Source organism: Rhineura floridana, chromosome 1 (assembly GCF_030035675.1).
Source record: "Rhineura floridana isolate rRhiFlo1 chromosome 1, rRhiFlo1.hap2, whole genome shotgun sequence".
NCBI classification, from domain to species: domain Eukaryota; kingdom Metazoa; phylum Chordata; class Lepidosauria; order Squamata; family Rhineuridae; genus Rhineura; species Rhineura floridana.
Genome location: NC_084480.1, coordinates 141,145,014 through 141,172,371, shown reverse-complemented (window position 1 = coordinate 141,172,371; position 27,358 = coordinate 141,145,014). Strand labels below are relative to the sequence as shown.

General features: G+C 43.7%; 2 protein-coding genes across 8 annotated transcripts in view; both read left to right on the top strand.

The window, feature by feature from the left end:
* The first annotated feature begins 675 nt into the window (after positions 1-675).
* LOC133388244 (perilipin-3-like) lies at positions 676-12,932 on the top strand. Of its 6 annotated transcripts, none has more exons than XM_061634279.1 (9): positions 676-695; positions 1,749-1,878; positions 3,137-3,223; positions 3,932-4,127; positions 6,198-6,280; positions 7,086-7,359; positions 9,344-9,567; positions 11,191-11,331; positions 12,111-12,932. In XM_061634279.1, the coding sequence occupies exons 1-9, from the start codon at positions 691-693 to the stop codon at positions 12,465-12,467; spliced, it is 1,497 nt and encodes a 498-aa protein (XP_061490263.1). In that variant the 5' UTR covers positions 676-690; the 3' UTR covers positions 12,468-12,932. The 6 variants fall into 6 exon arrangements, with proteins under 6 accessions (XP_061490263.1, XP_061490262.1, XP_061490266.1 ...); XM_061634278.1 differs by lacking the exon at positions 676-695 and adding an exon at positions 1,047-1,278; XM_061634280.1 differs by lacking the exon at positions 676-695 and adding an exon at positions 1,416-1,535.
* Positions 12,933-25,948: 13,016 nt separating this feature from the next.
* TDRD7 (tudor domain containing 7) overlaps positions 25,949-27,358 on the top strand; it is a 67,007-nt gene continuing 65,597 nt past the window's right edge. Inside the window, exon 1 of one of the 2 annotated variants that reach the window (XM_061634223.1) lies at positions 25,949-26,199. The gene's annotated coding sequence lies outside the window, so the exon portion shown is untranslated. Of the gene's footprint in view, positions 26,265-27,358 lie in introns of both variants that reach the window. The other variant, XM_061634213.1, reaches the window with a different exon arrangement.

Here is a 27,358-nt window from a genome sequence, read left to right as displayed (position 1 = left end):
TGACCTCACGGCTACAATATCAGCTTAATTTTTGTACATTTCCCTGTCTTTTGCTCCCCCTCCCCTTTTATCACAGCTTGACTGATGAAGAGCTCTGGAAAACTCAAAACCTTGTCACACTTTTGTGACGGTCTTAGTAGACCTCAATAAAGTATTGCCCTCCTGTAGGATTTTGGCTTTTCTCCCCATTATGGAACAATAAGAAGCTACTGTTGCTTTTTATGTACATTGACGTTACTGTACAAAAGCAACACACCACTAAGAATTATGCCTAACAATGATAATGGGCTACAGATCAACACAGGACTGAGTAGGTTTCAAGGTAACAGCTACCAGTGGATGATACATCCATTGTCACATGCACCCAGACAGGATCCATTCTGCAAATGCAGTATCTCCACTTAAGTTCTTCCCAGGTAAAATGAGAAGATACCAAGAGCACAGGTTAGAAAGAGAAAACTACTAGCTGCATATTTCTAAATGTACAGCATGATCAAATGAATCTAGCTCTTAGGCAGGTATAGAAGCTTATACCACACCGCTCTGTAGGCTGTTTCTGATTGCTTTCCTAAATATTCTGTCAAGGATGACCCACCTCTTCAAGACAACATCAGTATATAAGACCACAGTGAGTGTGGTAGGCATGTACTACAAGTGGCCTTGGATGTTGGAGTTTGTTTCGAAGTAAATATGAGGTATAATTTTAGGTAGCTTAAGCTGTTAGGCTTTGAAATTCTGTTTTGTCTGGAATGCAGTTTTTTGTTGCCCATTGCTCTGTTTATTACCCCTTTAAGCAAACTTTGTTTTACGCTTTGCGAATGTCAGCCTAAAGATTAATTGTTCTTTTGGTGGATAGATCTCACATGATACAGTAGTTGGTGGAGCCCCATATTTAATGGCAGTATACCCGCGAATGCTGGAGACAAATTAGAGGGAAGTGGCTGTCAGCTTTTGTGCTCTGCCTTGTGGGTATCCAGCAGAATTTAGCTTTCTACTAATGAAAATGGATTGCCAGTCAAGGCAAATACAAGTTTTGCCCAGCAGGGCCTGTGTTTTCTCTCTTTCTGTATGTGGTGCAGCTAAAAAGACCCTGCAAAACTCTTAACTATTCGTTCAATGGCACTTAGTAGAGACTATTCCCAAGCATTAGCAAACATTAGATGACGAAATCATCGTTGGGACAGAGTGACAACCCTTCTCCCTTCCAAAAGCAAGCCCCTGGCCAATGAAGCATGCCTCTATAGACACCAACTCTGCATCATCATTCCACATCCAAAGGTGGGCCTTCTATTCTCCCCATGACTCAGCAAGTTGTTAACTAAGGTACGTGCAGAACTTACCTTAAGGCATGGCCCCCTCAGGCTGATTGGAGCATTTGAATTTCCCCCTCCTCTTGGGGAGTTTCCCATTCCCTACAGAAATAGTTGGGACTGCCGGGTTCTCTTTGGTCTTCATCCAGTAGAGAGACAGTTGGGGTCTGACTCTGCAGCTACAGAAAATTACGTAGCTCCTACTTCTGTAATCTGCTTTGAAATGTAAGTTATGTTTTAGTACTTGATAAGTAAAGATTAACCAGGCAATTCTGTGTTTTGTTTTCCATTTTTGAATCTCTCTGCCTGGTTACTAAAATGTTCTTCATCGAGTTACTTGTCTAGGCTGGGGTTGGTTTTATGCGGTCTCCATCTATGCTACTTGGTGCAGATGCTAACCTTGTTTCAGAGGTTACAGGAAGGCCTATTCTTTTCCAGAAGTGCAAGCCATAGGTGTACCTCATCTGCATCTTCAGGCAAAGGGTTAAAAATGCAGATGGCGGCAGCACTTTCTTACAGCCTGTCCTACCTCACAGGGGTGGAGGATACTGGAACCCATTTGTCACAGGTAGGGAACCCATCAGATTAGATCTAAATACTGTCAGTCCTAGGCTTGTTGTGCAGAATTATTGTGTCTCCCCTAATGCTGCCTGTGACTGAGCTAGGAATTGGGAAATCTTTGATTCAAATATCTCTGTTGCTATAAACTTGTTAGGTGGTCTTGAGCAAATGTATGCCTGGCTTTCCTGCAAAATGTAATAAGGGGGTAGTTCTCGCCTACCTTACGGGGGTGGTGGGATTACAAAATATTGAAATGCATGATGTGTTTACGATGCCTGAAAGTGCTATGTATGGAAGCGTTATCTAGCTAAATCCAACCCCTGGGACTGTACAAGAGGCCTTTGGGGATGCTAGATAAGATTCAGGAAAGGAGGTGACCTCTTGGTGGCTTTAAAATAAAATAAAGATGGTAATGCACCTGTGGTTTGCTTTGTTTTACCTCTTGCAGTTCCAGATATTCTGGTCCTTAGTACCTGGCAGTGAGGGAAGGAGGGAGAGACCCCAAGATGCCGGCAGAGAAAAATAACATGTAGGTGTAATCCAAATCGATTTATTAAAAGAGGAAAATGAGCCCAACGTGTTTCGGCCACATGGGACTAGGCCTTCGTCAGGGGCGATTATAAAGTGTCTCAGGAGTCGTCTTGTAGGAATAATATGAAAAAATTACAAATACTATTTAACATAAAGAGTATTTGTAATTTTTTCATATTATTCCTACAAGACGACTCCTGAGAGACACTTTATAATCGCCCCTGACGGCCTAGTCCCATGTGGCCGAAACACGTTGGGCTCATTTTCCTCTTCTAATAAATCGATTTGGATTACACCTACATGTTATTTTTCTCTGCCGGCATCTTGGGGTTTCTCCCTCCCCCCCCCTCCTTCCCTCACTGTTTTTTGGATGCCATCCACTTTTGCCCTTAGTACCTGGCTACTGTGCCTTTCTGTGGTGGTTAAAAGTATCATGGGAAAGGTTTGTGCAGGAGGACTTGAGGGAGCAGTACCATGAAGTTGGAAGAAATGTCCTTATTGAACACTGCTGGGGCTACAACCTGTGTAGAAAAACGGCTCTGACTCCTAATGCTCTCTATTTAACAGTTCATTTTAAGCGTAGAGCATACACTATTTCTATTAAAGTTCTAGAGTAGGTTTTTGAGTACTACTTCTACTTGGCTGCTAGGTGCTGCTGCTGAAGCAGCTTAGCTGCCCACAGTACAAATGGATGTGTTTGTGGTAGTTGATGCTGATCTTTTGATTTTCTGCAGTGGCATTTCCTTATCATCATCCTCATGTCTGCTACAGAAGAGGGCCCACAGGCTGCAAGTCCTAAGAGCACAGAAAAGGAGCAACAGGTAGGTGGTCTTTGTTGCACAATTTAAGCTTTAGACAGGAAGAGCAGGCTAGACTGACCATTTGTACCTAAGGGGTAAAACTCTGGTTGTTTGGTACTTTACAATAGCTGCAAGCAGCTCCAAATTTAACTAGAGGGGAGATCCTAGGCCTTTTTAACATGGAGGGTACCGTGCCTCTGTTCTGAGCTGCAAAGGGTCTTAAAGGAGCCCAGCCCAAAGATAGCATGCTACAGTAGAAAATGGAAATGGACTGCCGTCAAGTTGCTTCCGACTTATGGCGACCCTATGAATAGGGTTTTCATGGTAAGCGGTATTCAGAGGGGGTTTACCATTGCCTTCCTCTGAGGCTGAGAGGCAGTGGCTGGCCCATTGAGCTTCATGGCTTTGTGGGGATTCAAACCCTGGTCTCCCAGGTCGTAGTCCAACACTCTAACCACTATGCCACACTGGCTCTCTATGCTACAGTAGAAGCCACCTGATATAATTTTGCTCATAATCAAAACACAGTCCTGATTAAAGGAAGATACAGTACCAAACTAAGCTAGATGTAGCTGCAGGCACATATGTGAGTTGCATCTTTACTAGCTAGTGCTGGCCTTTGTGAGGATGCTCCTTGCCTAGAGCTTCAGTAGTCCTAAGAAGGCACCAATTTAACATCCTCCCCCAGGATCTAAGAAGATGGTGACTCAATGTGGTATCTCTTCCCAGTGTGTCATAAAAAGGGTAGCTGATCTGCCCTTGGTCAGCTCCACCTATGAGATCGTTTCTGCTACTTATAACTCTGCAAAGGGGTCCCATCCAGCTATCCAAGCAGTCTGTGATATGGCAGAAGTTGGAGTGAAGACAATTGCTTCTTCGGCAGTGAGTGGCGCGCAGCCTCTCCTGAATAAGCTTGAACCTCAGAGTAAGTAAATACTGGCTTGATAGATTCCACTCCTAGGAATATTAATAACCCTTCTTGCTTCCTCCAAGGTCCCTCCTTTCGTTGTGGATTTCCATGGCTTCTTCATGCATACAACGCAAGCCTAGGAATCCATCCTCAGGTCATAGAGTAGTTCTAAAGCTAAGATGCTACTCTGAAAATGCCTTCACTGCATCTAGATCTCATCTACACCATACCTTTAAAGCTATACCACTGAATAGTCATGGCTTCCCCCAAAGAATCCTAGGAACTGTAATTTGTTAAGGGTGCTAGGAATTGTAGCTCTGTGAGGGAGTCTCCTAATAACTCTCACCACCCTTGACAAACTACAATTCCCAGGGTTCTTTGGGGAAGCTGTGACTGTTAAAGCAATATAAGGGTGCTTCAATGGTATGGTGTGTGGATGTGACCCCATTTTCAAATATTTTTCTTTTCAGGGTTAAGTTCTGGGGGGGGGGAGAGAGTTCTGCAGTTTGCATTAGAAGCCAACTGGGCATGGCACTTGAATGGCTTTCCCCAGAGCAATTTGCACCTAAAAATAAAAAGGCAAGTAGCCTACCTGGGCAGCTAAAGACATCATTCAGTCTGCTAGTATGTATATTCTGCTTCGTGACTGCGAAGCCAAGAAGGGCAGGGCTCTCCCTGTAGTTCAGGAGCCAGAAAAAGCTCTCTACTTGCCCCCATTATGATTCTCTTGCAACTGTCAGTGCATTGGCTCAATATGTAACTTAAAAACTATGGTAAACTTTGCCATTGATCTTTGGTTTGAGTCTCCATACAGAGGCTCTGCTGGTGGTGTATAAATAACTCTGTTGGGATAGGATTGTGATGTATTGAGTCTGGAGATCACTGTGACCTAGCAGCAGTGTCGAATTTTGCACTGTAGTCTTGCTGTTGCTTTTCCCACCACCACCCCTCCAATCCCTCTCTAGAACTGAACTAGAACTAAAGGTGAGGGGGTTTTTTTGGAGCTAGATGTATGATGGGTATTTGTCCATTAGAGTCTGTAGCTATGAAGCACTGCAACCCCCTGCAAAATGTAATAAAAGGCATGACTCTGCACACCATAAGCAACAAAGCTGAAATGGTACAGCCGCCACTAAGGAGAAGGGTTGAAGCTCAGTAAGACAGCATGTTTTTCGTGTGCAGAAGGTCCCAGGTTCGACCTCTAGACAGAGATAGGAAAGATTTGTTGGAAAGCCACTGCTGGTCACTGTAGACAACACTGACTAGATAGTCTAGATTGATCAGTGGTTTGACTTGGGGTAAGACAGTCTTGCATTGCATCCTTTTTTTAAATAAAACACCCCTCCCAAGTACAAGCTTGTTACAACCAGCACGGAGAACAATCAATTCTGTGTAGGTTGGTTCAGACAACATTTGATTCAGCCAACTGTGTGAAACAGGAGAGTGCACAGTGTTCCTTCCTCCATACCTGCCACATCATCCCCATCTAGATGCATGGAGAACAGATAATCTGCAGCCTATGTGCATACAAATCATGTGGCCGAATGTGTACTGCTAACTGCTGCCTTATGTTCTAGTGATGTCATGACACTAAAAATCTGTTTTTATTTTTTGTTTATTTTTAATGCAAATTGTTCCCTCCCCTGGGATCTATGATAGAAGGGTGGGATATAAATATATTTTAAGTTTTTATGTAACTGCCTCTCATGTAAGCACTCCAGGTGGTGGACAACAAAAATACATTTTTTTACAATACAAATATAATACACAATATTAAAACCCAAGTATCATCAGTGGCCCAAATAAAATAAAGTCAGCGACGGGCATGCTTTGATTGTACTCAATTCCAATTTCAGTTTTGAAGGCTGAATATAAAACATACCCCATCAACTGCTAAGTAGCTGTTTGGTTTCAAAAAAGTTTTGATTTTTAAATGTGCTATCCATTAACAATAACGTGGTGTTTGAGAACCTGTTTTGGTAAGTAACAATAGGAACCAAATACAAAAACTCATGCCTAACCTCATGCAAATTGTGAGTGAAGTGATGCAACTAGCAAGAGCCTAAACAGCTTCTCTTTTTACAGTTGCTTCAGCAAATACCTATGCCTGTCAGGGTCTTGACAAGCTACAAGAGACCCTACCTGTAGTGCAGCAGACTATTGAAAAGGTAATGGCTCAATCTCTGCTCCCTTTGTGTAGATGACAGGCCTCTCTGCCATCTTTTTTATTGTCCATTCATGATCTGCCCTCATGATACTGTCAGGGTGGTCATATGCAATCTTGCTGTCAAAACAGTGCTGACTGCACCTGCAAATGTTTTGGGGTGGTCACATGGCCTCATTTCCTATCTGTGCATAGCCTGCAACTTTTGCTGAAATTCTGTAATGTTTTATACCACAAATATTCTGGTTTATTTTTGTCCTGCTTTTGTGTGCTGCAGCCCCTCCGGACAGCAATAATGTATTGGCACTGGGGAAGGATTTACTCTCAAAGCAGAATAAGTCCATCACTAATGCACTATTATTGTCAGCAGAATTCACCAGCAAGAAAACACCAGTCTGGAGGGGCTCAGCATGAGATATGGACCACTGATCTGATTCTGTATTAGGCAGCTTCCAACTTGGGGCACAACTACTGCTAACACAATTGCATTGCCAAATTGATAATACCTTGCAGGACTCATTCAGGCCCTACAGCATTTCTTGATATCTCATATTTCTTCTGTTAATTACTAACAATCATCTATCAGTGCTGAAAGAGTGCTGTAGTAAACATTTCCCTCTGTGCGTGTGGAGGGGGTTATTGCCGTGCAACAATGCGGTGAATCCAATTAGAGGTGGTTGGGAAACTAGAGATCCTTCCAAACCTACTTGGGAGGGGCTCTGCTCTGGTCCATGTCTTGGAGTTGCACTACTCTTCTTCCTTGATGCGATATCATTTGCCCCTTGACCTTTTTTTTTATCATTTCCTAGGTCGTATCAGATGCCAAAGGCCTTGTAACAAGTGCCAAGGGGTCTGTTTGCACAAGAGTCTCTAAAGCAAGGGATACAGTGTCAAGTGTGGTAGATGTGGTCAAAGAGGCTGCCCAGGAAAGCATGAAGATGGCCAGGTCTGCAATGATGAGTGGCATGGATACCATGATGGAGATCAACATGAGGGAGATGTTGGTTGATGGTATTGACCAAATGATAGAAATATCTGAGGATATGATAGACTACTACCTGCCAGTAACAGATGAGGAGCTAGGTAAGAATATTGTAGCTGCCTCTGTGGGTGAAAATGTATTTGACCTCTAAAGATATAGACCAAATATTATCCCTCTTGCTGTTTTGTATCTGGTCCACTAGTTCTATAAACGCTTGCCATGATGTGTCTTGAGAGCCTGCCTCCGTTGCACAGGTTGAAGGGCATTGGGAAATAAAGTTGGCTAGAACACATCTCAAGACTCCAGTTACAGGGGGCCTCAAGCATCATAGGCGTTACTCTGTATCCTGAAGGGATTTCTAGAACACCGTCCTGGATTTTAAATTTGAAAAAGGTCCCAGGTTCAACTTTCAGACAGGGCTGGGAAAGAATCCTCTCTGAAACCTTTGAGAATTGTTGCTAGAAACTCTGTAATACAACTGAGGCAAATTCATATCACATGAATGTAACGGCAACATATGAAAAGCCTAATGAAAATCTAACCAGAGGGAAATTCCTATGTACCACATGACATGTTCATAAATTTCTTCAAACAGATTTTTTGAAAAAGACTGAAATTTCATATAAGTTCTTGTTGTGATACCGATATATGAATGACTGCGGCAGCCAAACATGTTTTGGCAGATGTGCCTTCTTCAGTGGCCTCATTTGTTTTGCAGCATTCTTTTTACACAAGTTCCTCCAAATTATATTCACTTTTCACCTGCGGTTGTCTAAAACCAAACCCCAATGTCTCAAATTGAGCAAAGTTTTCCCAATAGTAATGAATAGTTCCTTGCATGGAAGGAACATGAAAAACTAGTGCAACTATCAGAACTTTAGTTCAGTTAGTGCAACAAATTAGTTGGAAAACGAAACACCTTCTGATGTGATTTTGAAATTAAATGAGGGTTCTTTCCCCACATCTAAACTAATGCTCGTTCCCTGTGTACAGTTGGATCAAGGCAGCAGATCTGTGTACCTAAACCTCCAATGCATATAAAGTTGGAGGTGGTGTCTCCAAGTTAGAGGCAAAAGAGACAGGTCTCGCCAGTCAGTCACTTCTGATATTGGGGGCCCAGCTAAAGGGAAAGTAGAACTGGGACAGACCACAGGGCCATCAGTACTGTGTGGGGAGGGGCTAAACCCCGAACAGCACACAACAGTTCTGATTGAAACATGATGGGCAGATCTGTGTAGCCTTAACCTTGGATGATCAGTTGTAGAAACTTGTTATGGTTTAGAACAGCCTTTCCCAATATTTGGGTCTCCAGATATTGGTGGACTACATTTCCCATAATTCCAGACCATTGGCCATGCTGTCTAGGGCTGATGGGAGTTGTACTCCAGCAACATCTGAGGACCCAAAGGTTGGAGAAGGCTGATCTAGAAGGAGTTTGGAGATGCTTTTAATATGAGCTGCCTGATTTGCTACTGTTGGAAAGATTAGATGTTTTTTCCCACCCCTCTGGGGAGTTACAAGGTTGTATCCAATGCTGCACAAGGGACTTGCCCTTCCTCTCCCTGCACCTCCCAAAAACCTGCTCCAGAGGTATGATCCAACCCTCAAGCAGATTTTGAGGGTGCATGGGGAAGTCTGTTGTGTGAACAGAGTAGTAGAACAGGACACAACCCATATTTTTGAAATGGCTTTAAAATGCACATATGCCAAGCCCATGTAACTGAGCAAGATGACTGTCAGGTTACCAAGAGGTATTAAAATGTGACCTAATACAAGAAGTATGGCAGTTGGGAAAACTGAATTGGGAGACTGAGGGAGGAGTTTCACCTTCCAATGTGAGCTGGTTGATCATTTGCAGCAGCTTTATGGAGCTGATAATAAAAGCTATATGACTGATGGTCTCTGAACTATAAAGCTAGATGGCTAAAATAACTTTAACCTTGTGTGCATTGTTCTGTTGTAGCCATGGCTTCCCAGACACTTGGTAAAGAGATGTGTATTGGTGGTAGCAGCAATAAATAGTCACTGGTCCCAGTTAAAATGCAAAGGAGGGGGCTTTGTTTGATCAAGTGTTCTCTTCTCTAGCTGCCATTGCAGCTTCTGTGGTAGTAAGAGTCCCTGAAGAAGATCCCCTTGAAGAGGAGAAAAAGGAGGAAAGGATGGAAGAGGAGGAGGGCTACTATGAGCGCCTGGGCTCCCTCTCTGCCTTGCTCCGACACAGATCCTACCAGAGTTCTCTGGCAAAGATACAAAGGATCAAGCGTGGTGCTCAGGAGGTACTCTTCCAGCTTCAAGAAGCCATTTTGTTGGTAAGAACCAAACTGCCTTTTCGACCATTTGAAGATCTAGCTAGGGCAGGGGTAGTTATCATGGTACCCTCCAGAATTCCCATCAGCCCCAGTCTGCATGACCAATGGTTGGGGATGATGCAACTTGTAGTCCAATGACATGAGAACATCATGTTGGGTACCCTTGGTCTAGAGGACTGCAGAAGGACTGGGTTGGTGGGCAGATGGCATATTCTTCCTGTTGAAACACAAGATGTAAATGGTCAGAGTAACTTGTGTGAAAACATGCAAATGATCTGCATCTCCCTGGGTTCAGATGCATGTTTAAAGCCAAATGGATTCCCATAAAATGTCATGGGAATACAGGTAGAGGTGGTGGTTTAACTTGTGAAGCAAAAACCATTAAGACTTACTGGACTACTTTTATTTAAATAACACTTGCTTTTGAAATCCTCGTTACAGTTGACATGTGCCCTAATATGTACTGATCATCCACATTCTTCTGTGCTCATGTGAGGACAATGAAAGGTCACATCAGACCAGACCTTTGTAAAAATGAGTTGACTGGTAGTATATGGGATATTCTTGGTATTGGAGCAAGGAATGGTATAGTGGGCTCTATGGAATGTCACATCAACTTCTCTTTGTGATAGCGTAAAGATCCTTATTGAACTGAATAAGAAGATACAGGGAAGGAATATTCAGACTCAGTCCAGTGGACTTAAACATGGCCTCTTCTCAAAACTGAGCAGGTACAGAGGAACCTATATATGGCAGCTTCAGGCATGCTCTTTTGAGCAAGGAAGGGGTTTCAACTCCCTGCCTTGGAACCATGGGCCCAACATGACTGCCTTGAACATCTTAAAATATATATACACCTTAAAATGTTTTGAGATCCTGATCAATCAGGTGTCATATCTTAGTGGTGGCTGGTACTCATTAGGACTGGTAGGGCAGGAGGCAGAGAGGTAAACCAGTAGGTGGAGGCAGGACCAGCTAATTTTGTTCCCATCACCCCCTGCTGACTTCTACAGTGGCAACACTGAGACTAAGGAGGAGGAAGCTGACAGCCAGGGCCACCCCCTGGGCTGGTTGTTAAGTAAGAAGGCAGGTAGGTGAGAACTGGCTGAAGGCAGGCTGAGATTGGTGGGGCAAGGTTCCATTCGCCCTAATGGGCCAGCCTCCAGTATAGCAAGTACTAACTAGGAGCTCTTGAAAGCATCCACCAATACTTTCCTGCCCACCCTTTAACTTCTAAGAAGCACAACATGTAGAGCTTGTGTTAGTAATTTTAACAGGATGCAGTTAAATCAAGAGAGGAGGGTATTTTCTTTCCAGCTAGTGTTTGTGGGAGGGATGGGGCACTTGGTCCTGTTTACTGAGGCCAGCCTAGTGTCACAGGCAGGACTAAGTTCCAGGGGTCAAGTATTGACAGAAGCCAACAGGAACTACCCTGGATTCTGTCCCTTTTGTACTACAGTGTGGCAAGATGTTGAAGCGGCTTTTAGAGACAATTCTTAAAAGGGCTGCAACCAAAGACAGAACAGGATTGGCTAAATAAGTTGGCACAAGGGGCTATAACTAACAGTTCCTGCAAGAGGCTCCTTTATACTGAACATCAATATTTTGTACATGCCCTTCCAGGTGAAGTACACCATGCAGTCTTTGGATAGGCAATTTAATCCAAAAGCTAATGCTCGTCGGAAGGAAATGGAGCCTGTTTTCCTGGAGTGGAACGGGGGTCAACCAGGACCAAGGGAGACCTCTGAAGAGAGTTGGTTAGAGGTATGCTGTAGTCTTACAAGAACTGGAAGTGCTGCCTAGGCCAGTGGATAGGGAAGGGCCTCAGCTTGGTGGTAGAGGACCAGCTTGGCATGTAAAACGTTCCAGACTCAATTCCTGGCATGTACAGGGAAGTGTGAAAGGGTCTTGTCCATAACCCTGGAGAACTGCTGCTAAGCAGTGTAGACCAGGGATGGTCTCTACACCTCCAGATGTTGGGCTCCAGCTCCCAGCACCCTTGACCATTGGCTGGGGCTGATGGGAGCTGGAATCAAGTTTCCCATCCCTGATGTAGACCATGCTTGAATGTTCTGCCTTCATGTAGGGCAGTTCCTATGCTGCATTGCTGAGCTATTCTTGCCCTGGACAGTGTCTAGAGTTGGCAGGGTGGGAGACATTTAACCTTTCTGAAAAGTGAAATACTCTGGCAAATATTTGCTGCTGTTTGAAGAAAATTCCCATTGAGTTGGGTCAATGATCCTTCCCTTGGGACGAGGAGGAGGGAGTGCTTGACATCCACCAGGCTGCAGCCTCCCAAAGCAGGTACAGACTGCTGGAGTGGTGTGTACCATGTAGCACAGAAGACTGCAGCCCTTGGGGGGGATAGCCTTTGGGAGCATTGCTGCCCCAATGCATAACTATGCAGATAAGCCTTCTCCTTGTGCTGGGCATCTCTCAGATATGTAGTTTGAATGTTTCTGTGCCTCCCATTCAGTAATGCTCTGGATGGCATACAGAAAGCATGTCTTCTAACCAGTTCTCTTTTATTCCCCCCATCACAGATAGCATCCCAGGCTCTGAACCTGTCCCGCAGCGTTATCCAGCAGATGCAGACTATCTGCCAGAGACTCTTGGCTAATATGCAGGGCCTTCCTGCTGCTCTCCAAGGAAAGGTGCAGCAAGCTTACAGCAGCATGGAGGAGCTGCAGGCTGCCCTCTCCAGTGCCAAATCCTTGAAGGACCTTCCTAGTGGTGGCCTAAAGCAAAGTCAGGAGAAGATTGAAAAGGCCCACGAGGCCATATGTGAGGTCATGGAGTATGTGATGCTGAGAACTCCCTTCACATGGGTGGCTGGGTCCTTCTCTCCTGCTGGAACCTCTGCAGTGGAACTGGAAGAGGAGGCAAAGGTGGAGGCCTAAAGGAATGCCAAGCCTGGGGATCTGCTTGGAGCTATGGGTTGTCTGCCTCTCATGGAGCAATATGTAGCTTGTGTAAGAATTATAATGTTTGAAGAAGGTATAAGATCATTACCATTAGAAATGATTTTGGGAGACCCAGTGATTCTAATAGAGATGGCTGATGCCCATTTCTTGAATAGCCAGGTGATATTTCTAGAATATGGGGGAAGTTTCCAAATGGTTTATAGGCTGCTAATAGAACTTGCATAGTAGATTTACTCCTTTTTGATAATTATACCGAGCAAAATCATTTATCTCCTAGGTTCAACTGACATTGTCAGACTTGAGTTGAAGGATACTGAAATCTTAAGGGCCTTCCTGCATGGGAGGCAAATATAGGGGGCAAATGCAAATGAATTGTTTTTATTGTGTCTTGAGGCTTTTGTATGTTGTATCTGTGCAAATAAAATGTGATTGCAGCGAAAAGCTGAGTTGTCATTATGGTTCCTCAACAAATGGTCTCTGAAGCTTGAGCTGCTAGTGTCTACCAAACACTTGCCCATAGAGTAGGGAATTTATCTATTTATTACTACATTTATATCCCACCTTTCCTCCAAGGGTGCTGGTATAGCACAGTGGGGAGGACAGCCTGGCTGGGAGGCCAGAGTCTGTGAGTTCAAATCCCTGCTCATGTCTCCTGGGTGTCAACGGCCAGCTAAAGATCACCTCACAGTGAGTGGCTCAGGGGTTACGTGCCCGGCCACCTGTGCTCAAGCTGCACAGTCCCAAGGAGCCCAGTTGCCTCCCAGCTGGCAGTTGCGGACAAGGAAGGGGCTGGCTTGTGCAGCTGTGGCAAGCTGAGCAGGCCCTAGCCAGCTGGGGAGGACTAGCCTCAAAGGAAGGCAATGGTAAACCCCCTCTGAATACCGCCTACCATGAAAACTATTCACAGGGTCGCCATAAGTCGGGATTGACTTGAAGGCAGTCCTTTTCCCTTTTTTTCCTCCAAGGAGCTCAAGATGGCGTACATTATTCTCTTTCCATTTTATTATTACACAACAACCCTGTGAGGTAGGCTAGGCTGAGAGACTGACAGGCCCAAGGTCACCCAGTGAACTTCATGGCTGAGTCAGGATTTGAACCCTGGTCTCCCATGTCCTAGCCCAGCACTCTAACCACTACACTACACTGGAATTAGCTTTGTGCCCGGTGCTACATCTATGAATAGGCATGAATGAAGAAGTTTGGCTATGTGGAAGTCATAATTCTTTGTGCACATATGTGCACGCACACAATTTTTATTTACTAAAGTATGAACAATATATAACAAATATAAATATGTTCTTATACAAGGAGAAACTTCACATGTCCAATTTGAGGCACAGCAATAAATACCACTGATATGTATGGAGATTAAACAGCAGGCTATTTACTTCTAAGCCTTATGCTTCAAAACATTACAAACTGAAAGCTGCTTTCTGGTATCAACTTTAAGTTTTCACAATATTTAATAAAATTATGCCACCTTAAACCTCTTTTCACAATGAAGTGGTATATACATGTTTAACACAAAACTGTTGTATCTGTTTTTGTTCTTTGATGTAATAAGTTTAGCCATTACAGCAAATTCCCACATTTTTTTTCTACCCATTTTATTGCTGGAGTACCCAACAATCCACCTTTTCACAAAAAGAATTCTTGCTGCAGCCAATGTATATGAAACTATCTCTGTATAGGCTGTGTCTACTGACCCATGTAATTTAATACAAAAAATGCTGGATGAAGGGGGATTTCATAGCTTATTTTATTAATTTGACCTTCAATTTTCCCCCAATACTCGTTATATCAGTTCTACCACATATAAAAAAAAATCCACATTGTTTCTCTTTTCTGAATCTAGACTGGACTAATATACCACCTACTCATGATCTTAAAACATAGGCATAAGGCGAAACTGTTTTAAGGAAACCTCTGGGCCTTATCCCTGCTTGCAAGTTTCCTATAGGCATCTGGTTGGCTATTGTGACAACAGGATGCTGGACGAGATGGGCCATTGGCCTGATCCACTAGGTTCTTATGTTTCCCAGACATCCGATTATATTTTCACTGATGTTCTGAGCCCATTTTATCATGTAAACTTTTATTCTGATTCAATTTCATATTTATTGAGTTGTTGATACATTTTTGCCAACTTAATTTTTTTAGACTTTATTAGGTGTTCAAATGCTGTCATTTCTCTTACCTGCTGGTTAAGCATAAAATGATCATGAACAGCAGATGGGATTTGGAAAAACTCAAACCAATGAGAAGTCCTTCCTTGCGGTTTTCCCTGGATAGCTCTATAGGAAATAACACCTTGATGGACTAGATCTTTGATCCTATAAAGTTCCTTATTTTTCCAAATTTGAAAATCATTCTTTTTTACTTGCTGTGTTCTCATCCTGGTACTACCCCATACTTAAACTATTAAAGTCATCATTCTAACCTCATACACACCACACATTTAAAGCACATTCCCTCCCCCATCAAAAGAATCGTGGGAACTGCAGTTTGTTAAGGGTGCTGGGCAATGTAGTTCTGTGAAAGGTAAGCTACAGTTCCCAGGATTCTTTTGGTGGAGGGGAGAAATGTGCTTTAAATGTATGGTGTGTGGGCAGCCTTGTTTAAGAACAGCAGTTTGGTCTTTATGTAGCTGGCAATTGAATCTTCCCAAGGGCAACCACTTTAATGGTCTCACAAAATGGCCAATACCTATAAATACCTTTTTGTACTCCTAGGGATTGCTACTTGCCAACATGGATTCCCTCTCAACCCTTAAGCGTGCAGTTGTGTGGCCAACTTATCCAAGTGCAAAGAAGTTCCAAAGACAGTCTTTTACAGGAGCATTTTCCCTAAAGCAACAGCACACAGACCTCCCAAGGCCAAGCTGCAAAAATGCTATAACTTTTCTTAATTGGCTGCATCCTTTTTCCAATCCTTCACACGAGGTAGAACTTTGGTCTTATCCCACCTGGTAAGTGGCATGTGGCGCAGAGTGGTAAGTGGCGGTAACGCAGCCGAAGCTCTGCTCATGGCCAGAGTTCGATTCCAACGGAAGGAGGAAGTTGAATCTCCGGTAAAAGGGGTCGAGGTCTACTCAGCCTTCCATCCATCCGTGGTCGGTAAAATGAGCACTCGGCATATGCTGGGGGGTAAAGAAAGGCCGGGGACGGAACTGGCAATCCCACCCCATATATACGGTCTGCCTAGTAAACGTCGCAAGACGTCACCCTAAGAGTCGGAAACAACTCGCACTACAAGTGTGGGGATACCTTTACCTTTATGTAAGTGCAGCCTGCCAGCTCTAGAGGCTACATACAAAAGCTTAGTGATGATCTCTTTGCTTGATATACCACTGTTCCTGTAACACAGATGTGGGGAAACTTTGGGCCTCCAGATACTGCTGAACTACAGCTCCCATCATTCTTAGCCATTGGACATGCTTGCTAGGGCTTATGTGAGTTGTAGTTCAGCAACATTTAGAGCCCAAAGGTTCCCCTCTCCTGCTGTAACAGATAGCTTCAGGATGGACATTCACCTGTCATTACAGAGTGTATGGATATATACAACCTGACCTTGTGCCTTGGAACATGTGGAGATCAAGAGGACATAAGTAGATTTTGGTCTTTGTTTGCACATCTTTGTTTTGGATATAAACAGCCTTCTCTTATTTGCTCTTTAGAGAAGAGATAAAAATCTAGATGTTGACAGACATGCCTGTTTAAATGTAGGTGCAGGTGTGCCATTTGATTACTGTGAATGGGTCTGTTTTGTCTTAAACAAAAACTATTAAGGCTATAGATTTAAAATAAAAGCATGTTAATGGCTGTAGATGTTTCATGGATGGATTCTCTGCAGGGAGGCAGGGAGGTGAATGATTTGCAGATGCATGTGAAAAAAACAATTGGGGGTAGGCAGTTATGTGCCTTCAAGTCTATTCCAAGTTCAGGTCTGTGGCTTCCTGCTCAGGGAATGCTAAACTCTAGCTGGAGCTGAAAAGTGGGGAGGATGTTGCCTTGGGGGGCAGGGTATTAATGTTTGGGGACCTCTTGCCTTGAGACACTGGATTGCTGGTGCCTTCTGAATGTTTTGGACTACAAGTTCCATCAGCAATAGACAGCATAGCAAATGTTCAGGGATGATGGGAGTTGTAATCCAAAAAATCTGGAGAAGGCTGGGGTAGACAACTATGGGCGAGATAGGCAAGTAGTATGACCGGGTATATTCCTTATTTTCCTATGTCTTCAAGTATTTTCCAGTAGAGTTTCCAGTGTTCTTTTTCTGTGTTGTTGCCCCTAAAACATCTCTGCACAGAGGTATGGAGCATGTAACTATTTTTCTCTCTCCTTGCTCATGTACATCCCGCCAGCCACTACACTCCTCATCCCCTCTATTTAATTTGACATCCCCATCTTATTTTGTGTTCCTTTTCTTTGAAATTGTAATGCATGTTATGTGCAGATTTTGGTTGCAGTTTTAGATATAGCACTCCAGCTCCATTTACCTACAACATGTCCACATATCCCTCAAACACTACCCTTGCCCCAGTTATGGAATATCTATCATGGGGGGATCTCAGAAAATAAGGGTTGGATAGGAGCAAAGGAACAGGCCATTCTCATGAGTCAATTAATAATGTAATACTTTCTAGTGCATTAGTCCTGAACACTGGTGGGTCATTAAAGTGTACATGCCTGCTTTCCCAGGGATAAAGGCATTGGGAACAGCATAGCCATTGTCACCTGATGAAACTCCAATTTCATCTGGCTGCCTGTATAAATGTTCCCTTGCTGGGGGTTGTGCTACTCCTAATAGGCTAGAGGCATGTTTCTGGCATCATATGACATCATGTGTTTTCTGTCAAGCACAGGAATCTTTAAACTCCAGCTGCAATAGGCCTCCAGGCCAGAGGTTCCCCACCATTGTAGTCAATGGTATCTAAAACCACTGGAGGATCCTGAAGAATCAATGGGGTCATGCTCCCTCTGTCTCCCAGAACAAGTTGCCCACTAAGCCACCCAAGGGAGTACAGGCCCCAAAACCAGCCTAAAACTGACTGAAAGGTATCTAGCTAATCAGCTTCATCTATATTTTTCATTCAACGAAGACGTAACAGTGACCCCTTTCGGACAGTAGGTTAGCACAAAATTCCCTCGAAAAGGTATTTCAATTCTTTTAACAAAGTCAGTCCCAGCCTCACCATCTTATAAGGAAGAAAGGCCAGGGGTTGAACATGCATGTAGTTAGCCACACCTCCCCCCAAATCCTGTCCATATCCTCCTATAGAACAAATGGAAAGGCACCCATAGACACCTGGTAAGAAGGAGCAAATACCAGGTCTAGAACACACTGTCAACAACTGGAGTCCAAACTCAGAACGGATGCGCAATTTTATCTGCAAAGTGCTGTAAAAACTAGTCTTAGCAGGCCTCTGAGAGCCTCTCCATCTCCCAGGTGGGCTTAGCAGTCAAAAGCCCCTCACCAGTCAGAGGTGCTGTGTGGGTCAGCAGTGAGCAAAGCAACAGTGGTAGAGAAGAAAGAGTTCCCCCTAGAACTTGATGGCAGATGTTAAAAACCACCTTGGATTCTGTTCCTTTGAGATTTCTTTGCCACCATTTCCTCCACCCAGTAGGTTCTGTTTCAGAAAAAAAAGAAAGGCCAATTCCCTTTTTTTAAATTTAGGCTGAGGCTCCTTCTGACTTGCTGGTTTGTTTTTTGCAGAGAAGTTGAAAAGACCAGGTGAGTCTGAGCAAAAGCCTGAATGAATCCCACACAAATTCTACTGCTTTATGTGTCCTTTTATGAAAGACAAATACACTTCTAGAACAGGCACAGACAGCCCTCATTTCAGGAACTGAGCAGGTTCCTACTTGCTCCTGCAATCTGGGCATTAGGGGGTGGGGCTTATTCAGCCATTACAGTGCCACTCCATACCTCCGGCAACTGCATAAAGCTATGCCACGCAAACAGCAGATTGCATGGACTGTCCCATTTCAAACTGCCAGTGAAAGATCACACGATAAGATGCTTCCCCCCATTTTTTAATTTAATTTATTCCCTGTACCTAGAAAGCTGAAAATAGGAGTGATATATCTGGATTCCTCTCCTCCTCTATAATGCCTAGTATAAATGAACTACCAGGTAAGCATCATGACATTCTGGGTTTCCCTGCTAGGGTGGTCACTTACACATTGCCAAAAAAGAGGACAAAAGATTATACTGATTTGTATAAAAGGTGTGTATGTTGATATATAGGCATAGGTCACTGTAGTGGGGAAGACTGCGACAAGATGGCTGGTGTGCCTGCTCACCATCTAGTCGGCCATCTAGGTGCTGTTGTTGATAGGTATCTCTCTTCTTACGGCTTACCTTTAAAACAGACTTGCACCTGACAGCTCTTGTTTGTTTATTTTAGTACATCTCTATCCCACCTTCCTTCCATCATGAAACTCAAGACAGCATACATGGTGGTTTCGAAGTGTTCTCCCATCCAGACACTGACCAGATCCAGAGCAGCTTAACATTAGTGGGTATTTGCATCATGTGCCCTCAGGAAAAAGAAAAGAAGCCAGAGAAGAGGAAAAGGGGACACCGCCATCATCACCATCAAGAGGAGGAGGTACAGCATAGGTGGGGAGAGGAAAATGAAGGTGGTGGTGTGGGGACACAATGTGATCTGGCCCAGGCCCCACATCCCTCTAGGGATAGCCCTGGAGAGTGTTCTCCAAGATCAGCAGCATAATCTCACAATAAAAGACAAAGGTTCCTGAAAGATATATATTTTGGGTCCTAACCTATTCTCCTGACTGTAATTTGTTTTAACTGATTTTAATAATGTATTTCTAAATTGTTGTAACCTGCCCTGGGACCTGATGGTGAAGGGTAGGTAACAAATTATATTATTATTATTGTCAACAACAACCCACCGGGGCTTATGTCATAATAAATTGCTTAGTCTTTAAATTGCCAAAAGACTCTTTGTTGTTTCTATTGCAGCAAACTAACATGACTATTCCTCTGGCGGTTCCCCTCTGGAAAATGTCTCTGATGATGACCCTACAAGCTTTCCATTGTTAACTTAAAGCCAGTTTATATTCTGTAGAATAAAGCGGTAACTCTGTTCCTGGGACAGTATTTTTTCAGTTGTATTGACCTCAAGAAAATTAACCCTCCCTGCATATAGAAAACAATCATGTCAGGGAGAATGGTTCAGCCTCACTATCACTTTGACAAATGGTTTTTATTTAATGTGCAGAGATTTTTGGCTCTACCCACTCCCTCCTGATGGAAAGCATGTGAATATGCAGTGCTTCATATGCAGTCTGAACTGTCATAGTGGGAAAGCGTTACTCCTTGATTCTGCTTGATTGTATGAACTTCAGCTACTTCATCTCCATCTTTATCAGTGCATTTCAAGATAAATACATGTTCTCCAGATTGCATTTCTGGCAGCACTAACTTATTTGTACCTTTTAGTCTCTTGCATAGAGACTGCAGAACCTGTTTTACCTGCTTTACTTTTGTTCGTATCAGAGCGGTATTAATGGCACAAGAGTAACTGTGATTATAAAAAAAAACTACTAATCCTATGTGTAACCCACTGAGTTTTACAAATTCGGAGTTGTTTCCTTTTACGATTTTATTCCTGAAGTACACGGCGTCCGTACAGGAACTTGCAAGGGCAGCTGATGGAGGGGGAGGGGATTGCAGACACCACCAATGAGCTGATCAGCCCTTACTGCAAACCCCGCTTCAAAAGGGATTGGGAGTTCCCAAATGAGGCCAATCCCAGCTGGGCTTGCATTTGGCAGCAAACGTAAAAAGGAATGGAATGCAAGCCCCGCTTGCCAAGGCTTGTAGAAAACGGCCTCACAGCCAAATGAGAACCTCTGCAGAGCCTAATTTGGCTTGCAGGCCAGAGGTTCCTATGCTCCTGGCTATATTTTTTTACTCTGTAATATCTTGCCCTCCATTGATTAAAAATCAAGAGGATGTTTAAAAACCTACTGTTCTTTAGATTAAAAATGCACTAGAAAAAACCCAATAATGATTCTACTTCAGTTTGTTTTCAACCATTCAAAATGAGCTCTGCTAACTGGTGAAATGGGTAGCTAAGTACTACATGGCACGGAAAGCGGGAATTAATACAGCACCGACTGCAAACCCCATTTTCAGGCTGGATTTTCCTTTGCAGCCGGGTCGTGAGTTCAAGCTGAGCTGAGTTCAAGCCAAGAAAATAAGTTCCTTTGCAGGTGCAGTTGGAAGCCACGCCTGCAAAGTAAGCAAGGAAAGAATTAGGACCACACTGAAGTATGCTCTACTAAGTCATCCCTTTGAAGTTGGGTCACCTGATGTCATGGTGATGTTGGGTGATTGACACATAGGTGACCCCTACGTGTCCGAATGGCCAACCATGAAATACAGTATTTTTCCCCCCTTCAAGTAGATCCCGACTTGTGGCTACCCTATGAATAAGGGTTTTCATGGTAAGTGGTATTCAGAGGGGGTTTACCATTGCCTCCCTCTGTGGCTAGTCCTCCCCAGCTGGCTCAGCTTGCCACAGCTGCACAAGCCAGCCCCTTCCTTGTCCGCGACTGCCAGCTGGGGGGAAACTGGGCTCCTTGGGACTATGCAGCTTGCCCACGGCTGCACAGATGGCCGGGCACGTAACCCCTGAGCCACTCACTGTGGAGATGATCTTCAGCTGGCCCTTGACACCCAGGAGGCACGAGTGGAGATTTGAACTCATAGACTCTGGACTCCCAGCCAGGCTCTCCTCCCCACTGTGCTATACAGCTGTGAAATATAGTATACAGAAGATGAAGTAGAGCCTTCATCCGTGTTCAATGGGAAGATGGTCTGTATAAGAAAAGGGGGTAATAAGTGCAACCTGTTGAAGGCGAAGGGCTGTAGCTCGGTGGGACAGCATCTGGTCTGCATGTAGAAGATCCCAGGTTCAATTCCCAGCATCTCAAGGTAAGGCTGGAAAAGATTCCCTGCTTGAAAACCTAGAGAGTCTCTTCCAGTCAGTGTAGACAATACTGGGCTAGATCAAAAGGTCTCACTCAATATAAGGCAGGTTCCTTTGTTCCTATGAACATGCTCAGTCCTCATGGGGCTGTTTTTGGTCTCCTATCCCTTACGTTCCCCCTTCCCTCTAAAGAAGGTCACATCAGATCAGTCACTGCCTCTCAGCCTCGTGAAAACCCTATTCATAGGGTCGCCATAAGTCAGAATCGAAGGCATTATATTTACATTTTATAAATTCTTGAGGTGTGCTCCTCCAGTGACTTCAGCCTTGGTCTAAGAGGAAGACTTTTCTTCTCTAGGAAGGGAGCAGGGAGGATTTGCACCATTAGAATGCAGGGTTCAGGATACATATATTAGAACTTAGTGGGGGCTGGTCCATTACAGCAAATGGGGCACTGCCTCACAAACCTCAGCCAGCTTCAGCCTGCTCTTAGCCAGGCCCCATCTGTGTGCCTTCTTGCTTATGCCCAGTCCAGAGGATGGTAATATCTGTCAGCTTCCTCCTCTTCAGTCCCAGTGTTGCACTTGTGGGACTCAGCAGGAAGGAAGATGGGTATAAAACTAGAATTAGTTGCCTCCACCTGTCATTGGTTTTAGCTCCACCTACTGTTGGTCTCCCTGCTTTCTGCCCGACTAGTCCCAATGGACTGCCACCACCACTGTTAGAATTCATAAGAGCTGCATGAAAATGTCAGGGTGGTATCCAACCAAGGCTTTTTCAAGGATATTCCATTCCCCCTCCAGATTTCTATTTCTCCACAGCAGTTGGCATTCTGTGCCCACAGAGTATGCTGTTTTGGGTTCCCCTTGCAGACCTTCTAATTATTATTATTTTTTTGGCAGCCGGGGTGTGTGTGTGCTTCTGCAACTCTTGTGCTTTTCCCAAGCCTCCTGACACCTCCCTCTTATGTGTGGGGAGGTGCCTTTTTGATTACATAAGCTATAGCACCTACAGCCTTAACACTGGAAATACATGGAATGGTACAAGCATGTCCTTACAAGAAGGGCTGTATCTCTGTGGCAGAGCATCTGCTTTGCATGCAAAAGGTCCCACGTTCAATGTTCCCAGCATCTCCAGGTAGGGCTGGGAATGTCCCCTGCCTAAAAACCTAGAGAGCCTCTGCCAGTCAGTGTACAGAGAGTACTGGGCTAGATGGACTCTCTGACTTGGCATAAGGCACCTTCCTAGGCTCCAGCAATGAAATACTGGACAAATGCATGATTCAGCAAGCCAGGTATGGTGCTGCTACAGCTAGATGTCTCACTTTAGCTTTTTATTAGATTGCTCATGCTCTATATTCTAATCCCCCGCCTTTTACTTTCATTTCCTTTCATTTAGCTTGTACTTTCTATTCTCAGAGAGCCACTCCCTGTCCATTATCACTGCATTCACTGACTATGGAATATTGCAGTTGGCAAGAAAGTAAGATGCAGAAGGGTTAGGTTTTACCGCAGAAACAAATGGTTTAAATGGCTGGAAAAAATGTCAGTAAAGATCAACCCAACAGTTGCCAAATCAAAATTTCACAAATAAATAACACTTTGGCACTGTCTGAAATGTTTGGACATCGTATGTATTTTATGGCACTATGAAACTATAGAGACAAAATTGTAAATAAATGGCATCCTGTAAATCAGCCTTCATCAACTTAATACCCTATTGTTATATACTCGCCCTGCCTTATTCTCTAAAATATTCAGTGGGTCTTATTCTTAAATTGCTCCTGTTCTTAAAACAAGCTATAATTCTCTAAATAGAGGTTCCCATTGTCTGTGATATTCCAGGGCAGCCTTTCCCACCCGGTGTGCCTCCAGATGTTGTTGGACCACAACTCCCATCAGCCTCAGCCATTGGCTGAGACTGATGGGAGTTGTGGTCCAACAACATCTGGAGGCACACTGGTTGGGAAAGGCTGTCCCAGGGCACATGGTCTGAAGGCACAAGAGGCCACCACCTAGCTGAAGCTAAGCAGGACTTAGGGAACCACATGTATGCTGCCTTGGGTTTCTTGGTGAAAGAAAGATGGGCTATAAATGTAAGAAAATAAATAAATGGATGTCACAAAATAAAAAGAAGACTATCCCCACTCAAAAAATCCTACAGGATAGAAGCACAGCTTGAGGGAGTGCCCCCATTTCCCCTCCTGGCTACAGGGCTGCCCAAACTCTTCTAGTTCCTTTCTTCTAATTCTCTCCTTAAATCCTTTCCGAAAGCCCACAAAAATAACAACCCAAACCTCTCTTATTCCTCTCCCTTCCTTGTACTACCTTCAGCCCCTATTTTCTCCCTTCTCTCTCTCTTACGCCAACCACATACTAGTTTTCCTATGTGTAGGAAAGAACAACGCTTGAATTGTTTTTCAACTGTCCTAAACTTAACCTAGTATCAGTGTGCTGTTTATTGCTTTGGTTTAATACATTTAGTACATGCACTAATTCCCTCTTGATATAATAAATTTACTTTTGCTATATCTATGGGTCTGTGTTAATTCCCAGGGCGCCAAAATTCTCGGGGCACCAAACTCTAGAGTGCGTCCAGGTCTCAACATCAAAAGATCCCTAGAACAGAGTGTCACATTATTGCATGCAAGCTTGTGATTCTCACATGCAAACTGCACTCTTTATAACAACATGTCGCTTTGGGATTTAGTCAAGACATTAAACAAGGCTAGTGTTACATTCTACTGTTAAACGGGGTTGTTGATTCAACTTCTGGAAAAGATCTGAAAGGAATAGGTTACATGTACATTTTTAAAAAATACATGATGGATCCTAAAACTTGATTTCATAACATTTTTGTATACTTGTTTGCTTACTAACAGACACTGATAATCAGCTGATGCTTCCTAATGAGCACTGACGGCTAAGATTTTTTTCTTGAAAGGGCTAGGACAGCCAGAAGAAGGGTGACACCTTTATGTATATGTTTGTGTGAGAGAATGAAAAATCTAATGCTAAACATGAGTTTAGTGTTACATATATGAGGAGCCTCAAGCTTGTGCACTCATTTTTTATATAACTATTTTTATTACTTTTTTTATTACAGGTACATTAATTAATCAGAAAAACAAGAGATACGGGATAGGAAGTAACACTACAAAAGAAAATACATAGTCCAAGACTGGATCAAGAGTCCTAAATTTCCCTGGAGGCAGATGGAAGTTGCTACTGTAATTGATGATCCAAAGTGTACAAAATAAAGTTTCACCAAACCACGTAAAATGCATCAGATTTGGCACATTCTTGGAGTGAATGCAGCGAAATCATGACTTTTTCCAGGATTGCAATGTTCCATGTATTTTTATACCACAGGGAAAGGTTCATGTTTTTGAGCTATTTCCACATCTGAACGATAGAAAGCTGTGCCACAGACAAAAAATATATAATTAAGTCCTTACACTTTATATCCTTCTTGACGATCACTCGTGACCAAGTAAGATTGTCTTCCAAAATAAAGTCTTTAACAAAGGATCCTTCTGAATCTGTATCCACCACCGATGTACCAGTTCATGACTAGGGGCTTTTGGATTTCACAGTCCTGCCCCAGTCATCATTCACTGATCGCCATGGGACTTTTGTTATGGAAGACGCCTGTGTGTGAATTTGTTTTATGTGGGGAGATCGGCGCACCACGATCAACATGCAATGTTGACAGAAAAAGGCTTTGATCCAATGGCATGGGTACCACGATGATTGGAAGTCCTTTATCTGCCGCAGCCTTCATCCGCCTTCGCAGCTGTTGTAACATACACATTGTTATCCTCTGCCTGTTCTGCCATTGAGGACATTCTTGGATCATTCTTTGTCTGGTTCCTCTCCCTTGACCTTACCATCATGGGTGACCCTGCTGGGAGTACGACTCCCGATGGCATCGCTCATAGGGTTAATTGGAACATGCAAGCCCACTCACCACTACAAGGTGATGATCCAGTGAGGGGACTTTATATCCATGTTACAGTCATCAAAAATCAAAAGTAAAGCTAGTTGAGGCAGGACCTTCTTGTGCACTCAATTTTCCACTAGCAAAATAGTGGAAATTGGAAACCTGGTGGTTTAGCAGAAAAACATAGTTTATTGTTGCGTGGGAACCCAGTGTCAGCTTCGGGGCTCGGAGCTGGGCTATAACTAATCAGCCGGCAGTTAGCTGGGCTGTAAATCTGCCAAGGCCAGCAGATAACAGGAACCGGCTGGAGAAAGGAATGCTTCTAACAACTGTACCAGTAGCAGTGTCCAAAAGCGTCATCAAGGTGGGGAAGCTGGGTTCAGGAAGCCAGGGGTTCAGTCCGAAAGGTCTGGAGTCTGCAAACTACGTTTCACATGGAGATCACGCCCGACATTGTAGTCAGCAGTCTGCTGCAGTCACAAACTGCCTTTTAAAACCCACTTCCTAGGCAGGTGCAGGTGATTAGTCTCCCAGCTTCTCAGAGCCACTTGTTCTTAAACCTCCTCCTCTGTTGCTGCAGTACTTCCTGGAGTCTTCACTCTGCAGGGGGAGGGGAGCCTCCTGTTCATCCCCTGAATCTGCTTGAAAGGCTTCAGCCGGGACCTGGACATTCTCCAGCTGGGGAAGAGTTGGAGTTGCATCCTCAGGGATTCCATTTGTTCCTTCTTCTGGGTCTGGTGCTGCTGCCTCTTCCTCCTCCTCCGAGTCCTCCGAAGGGGCCATGACACCCAGCAAATTAAGGTTTGCGTAAACCTAGTATGGAAATGAAATCTAACGGTGGTTTCCAACTCTAGTTTGTGGTCAAGGTATGATCTTCATAAACCACAGTTTCCTGAATTTGGACAAAAATTGCAAATTATTGTTTGCCACTACAGCAGAAATGGATGTTTCTAATTTCTTCCCTCAAGTAAGGCAGAAGGGGAAGAAAAGGGAATGTGTGGGTGCTTGTCTGCTCATTCATGATCAATCTGCATATTGTAAGTAAACAGATACTTTAAGAAGAGGGCATATGTCTCCAGTGAACTTTGATCCAAACGAAACCAACTTCAGTACTAGAACTGTTTGCTGAGAAATGGGGGACATGTAACAATATAACCACTTAGGACTAGGCATGTCAAGAGCATTGCCAGGGTAATATTTATTTATTACATTTATACCCCACCTGTCTTTTCATGATAGAAACCCAAGGCGGCTTACATATGGTTCCCAGGCAGTCTCCCATCCAGGCACTGACCAGACCTGACCCCTGCTTAGCTTCAGCAGGGTGCTGGCCTCATGTGCCTTCCAACCATAGCCTGGGACTGATAATATCACAAAATATGCTTACTTTTGAGTACAATCCTTTGAAATAATAAACAAGGAATCTGGAGAGTGCTTCTTTAATATTGAAATCTAATAAGGAAAAGAGAAGGGCAAAGGTTGAAAAAAAATCAATTCACTCATAGGCAAAAAAACCCTTGTGGTTTAAGAAAGTTTGATAGAAATAAAAAGCAGGGAGATTAGGCAGCTATAGTGAATGCATTAGGGAAGTAGGAGACCTGACCTCCTCTCTGAGGCATTGTACCGCCCTACCAATCTGAAATGTGGTGAATGACCACACTTACTGGGGCATACACCAATGAATGCTGACAATCTCATTTGTTGGTGTTCCTCAACATCAGCTGGTGTTTCTCTCATTTTTTGGGCAGTCTCGCAAATCCGTCTGAGCTTGCTAACATTCATATCAGTAAAAAGAACAAAAGAGTCTTGTAGCACATTAAAGACCGACAAACTTTTTGTGGCGTAAGCTTTCCTAGAATGAAGTGGACTGCATATACCATTTAAAGATAGTTGGTCTTAAGGTGCCAAAGATTATTTGTTTTTGCTGACAAAGGCTGAGGCGATTTCCCCTCTGAAAGTG

What these genes read in the sequence shown, in the direction of transcription:
- LOC133388244 (XM_061634278.1), top strand. Translation starts at nt 1,226, where the DNA reads ATGAAGCATGCCTCTATAGACACCAACTCTGCATCATCATTCCACATC. An exon ending in CTGGAACCCATTTGTCACAG is followed by an intron (nt 1,879 to 3,136) that starts GTAGGGAACCCA and finishes GATTTTCTGCAG; the next exon opens with TGGCATTTCCTTATCATCAT. An exon ending in AGTAACAGATGAGGAGCTAG is followed by an intron (nt 7,360 to 9,343) that starts GTAAGAATATTG and finishes TCTCTTCTCTAG; the next exon opens with CTGCCATTGCAGCTTCTGTG.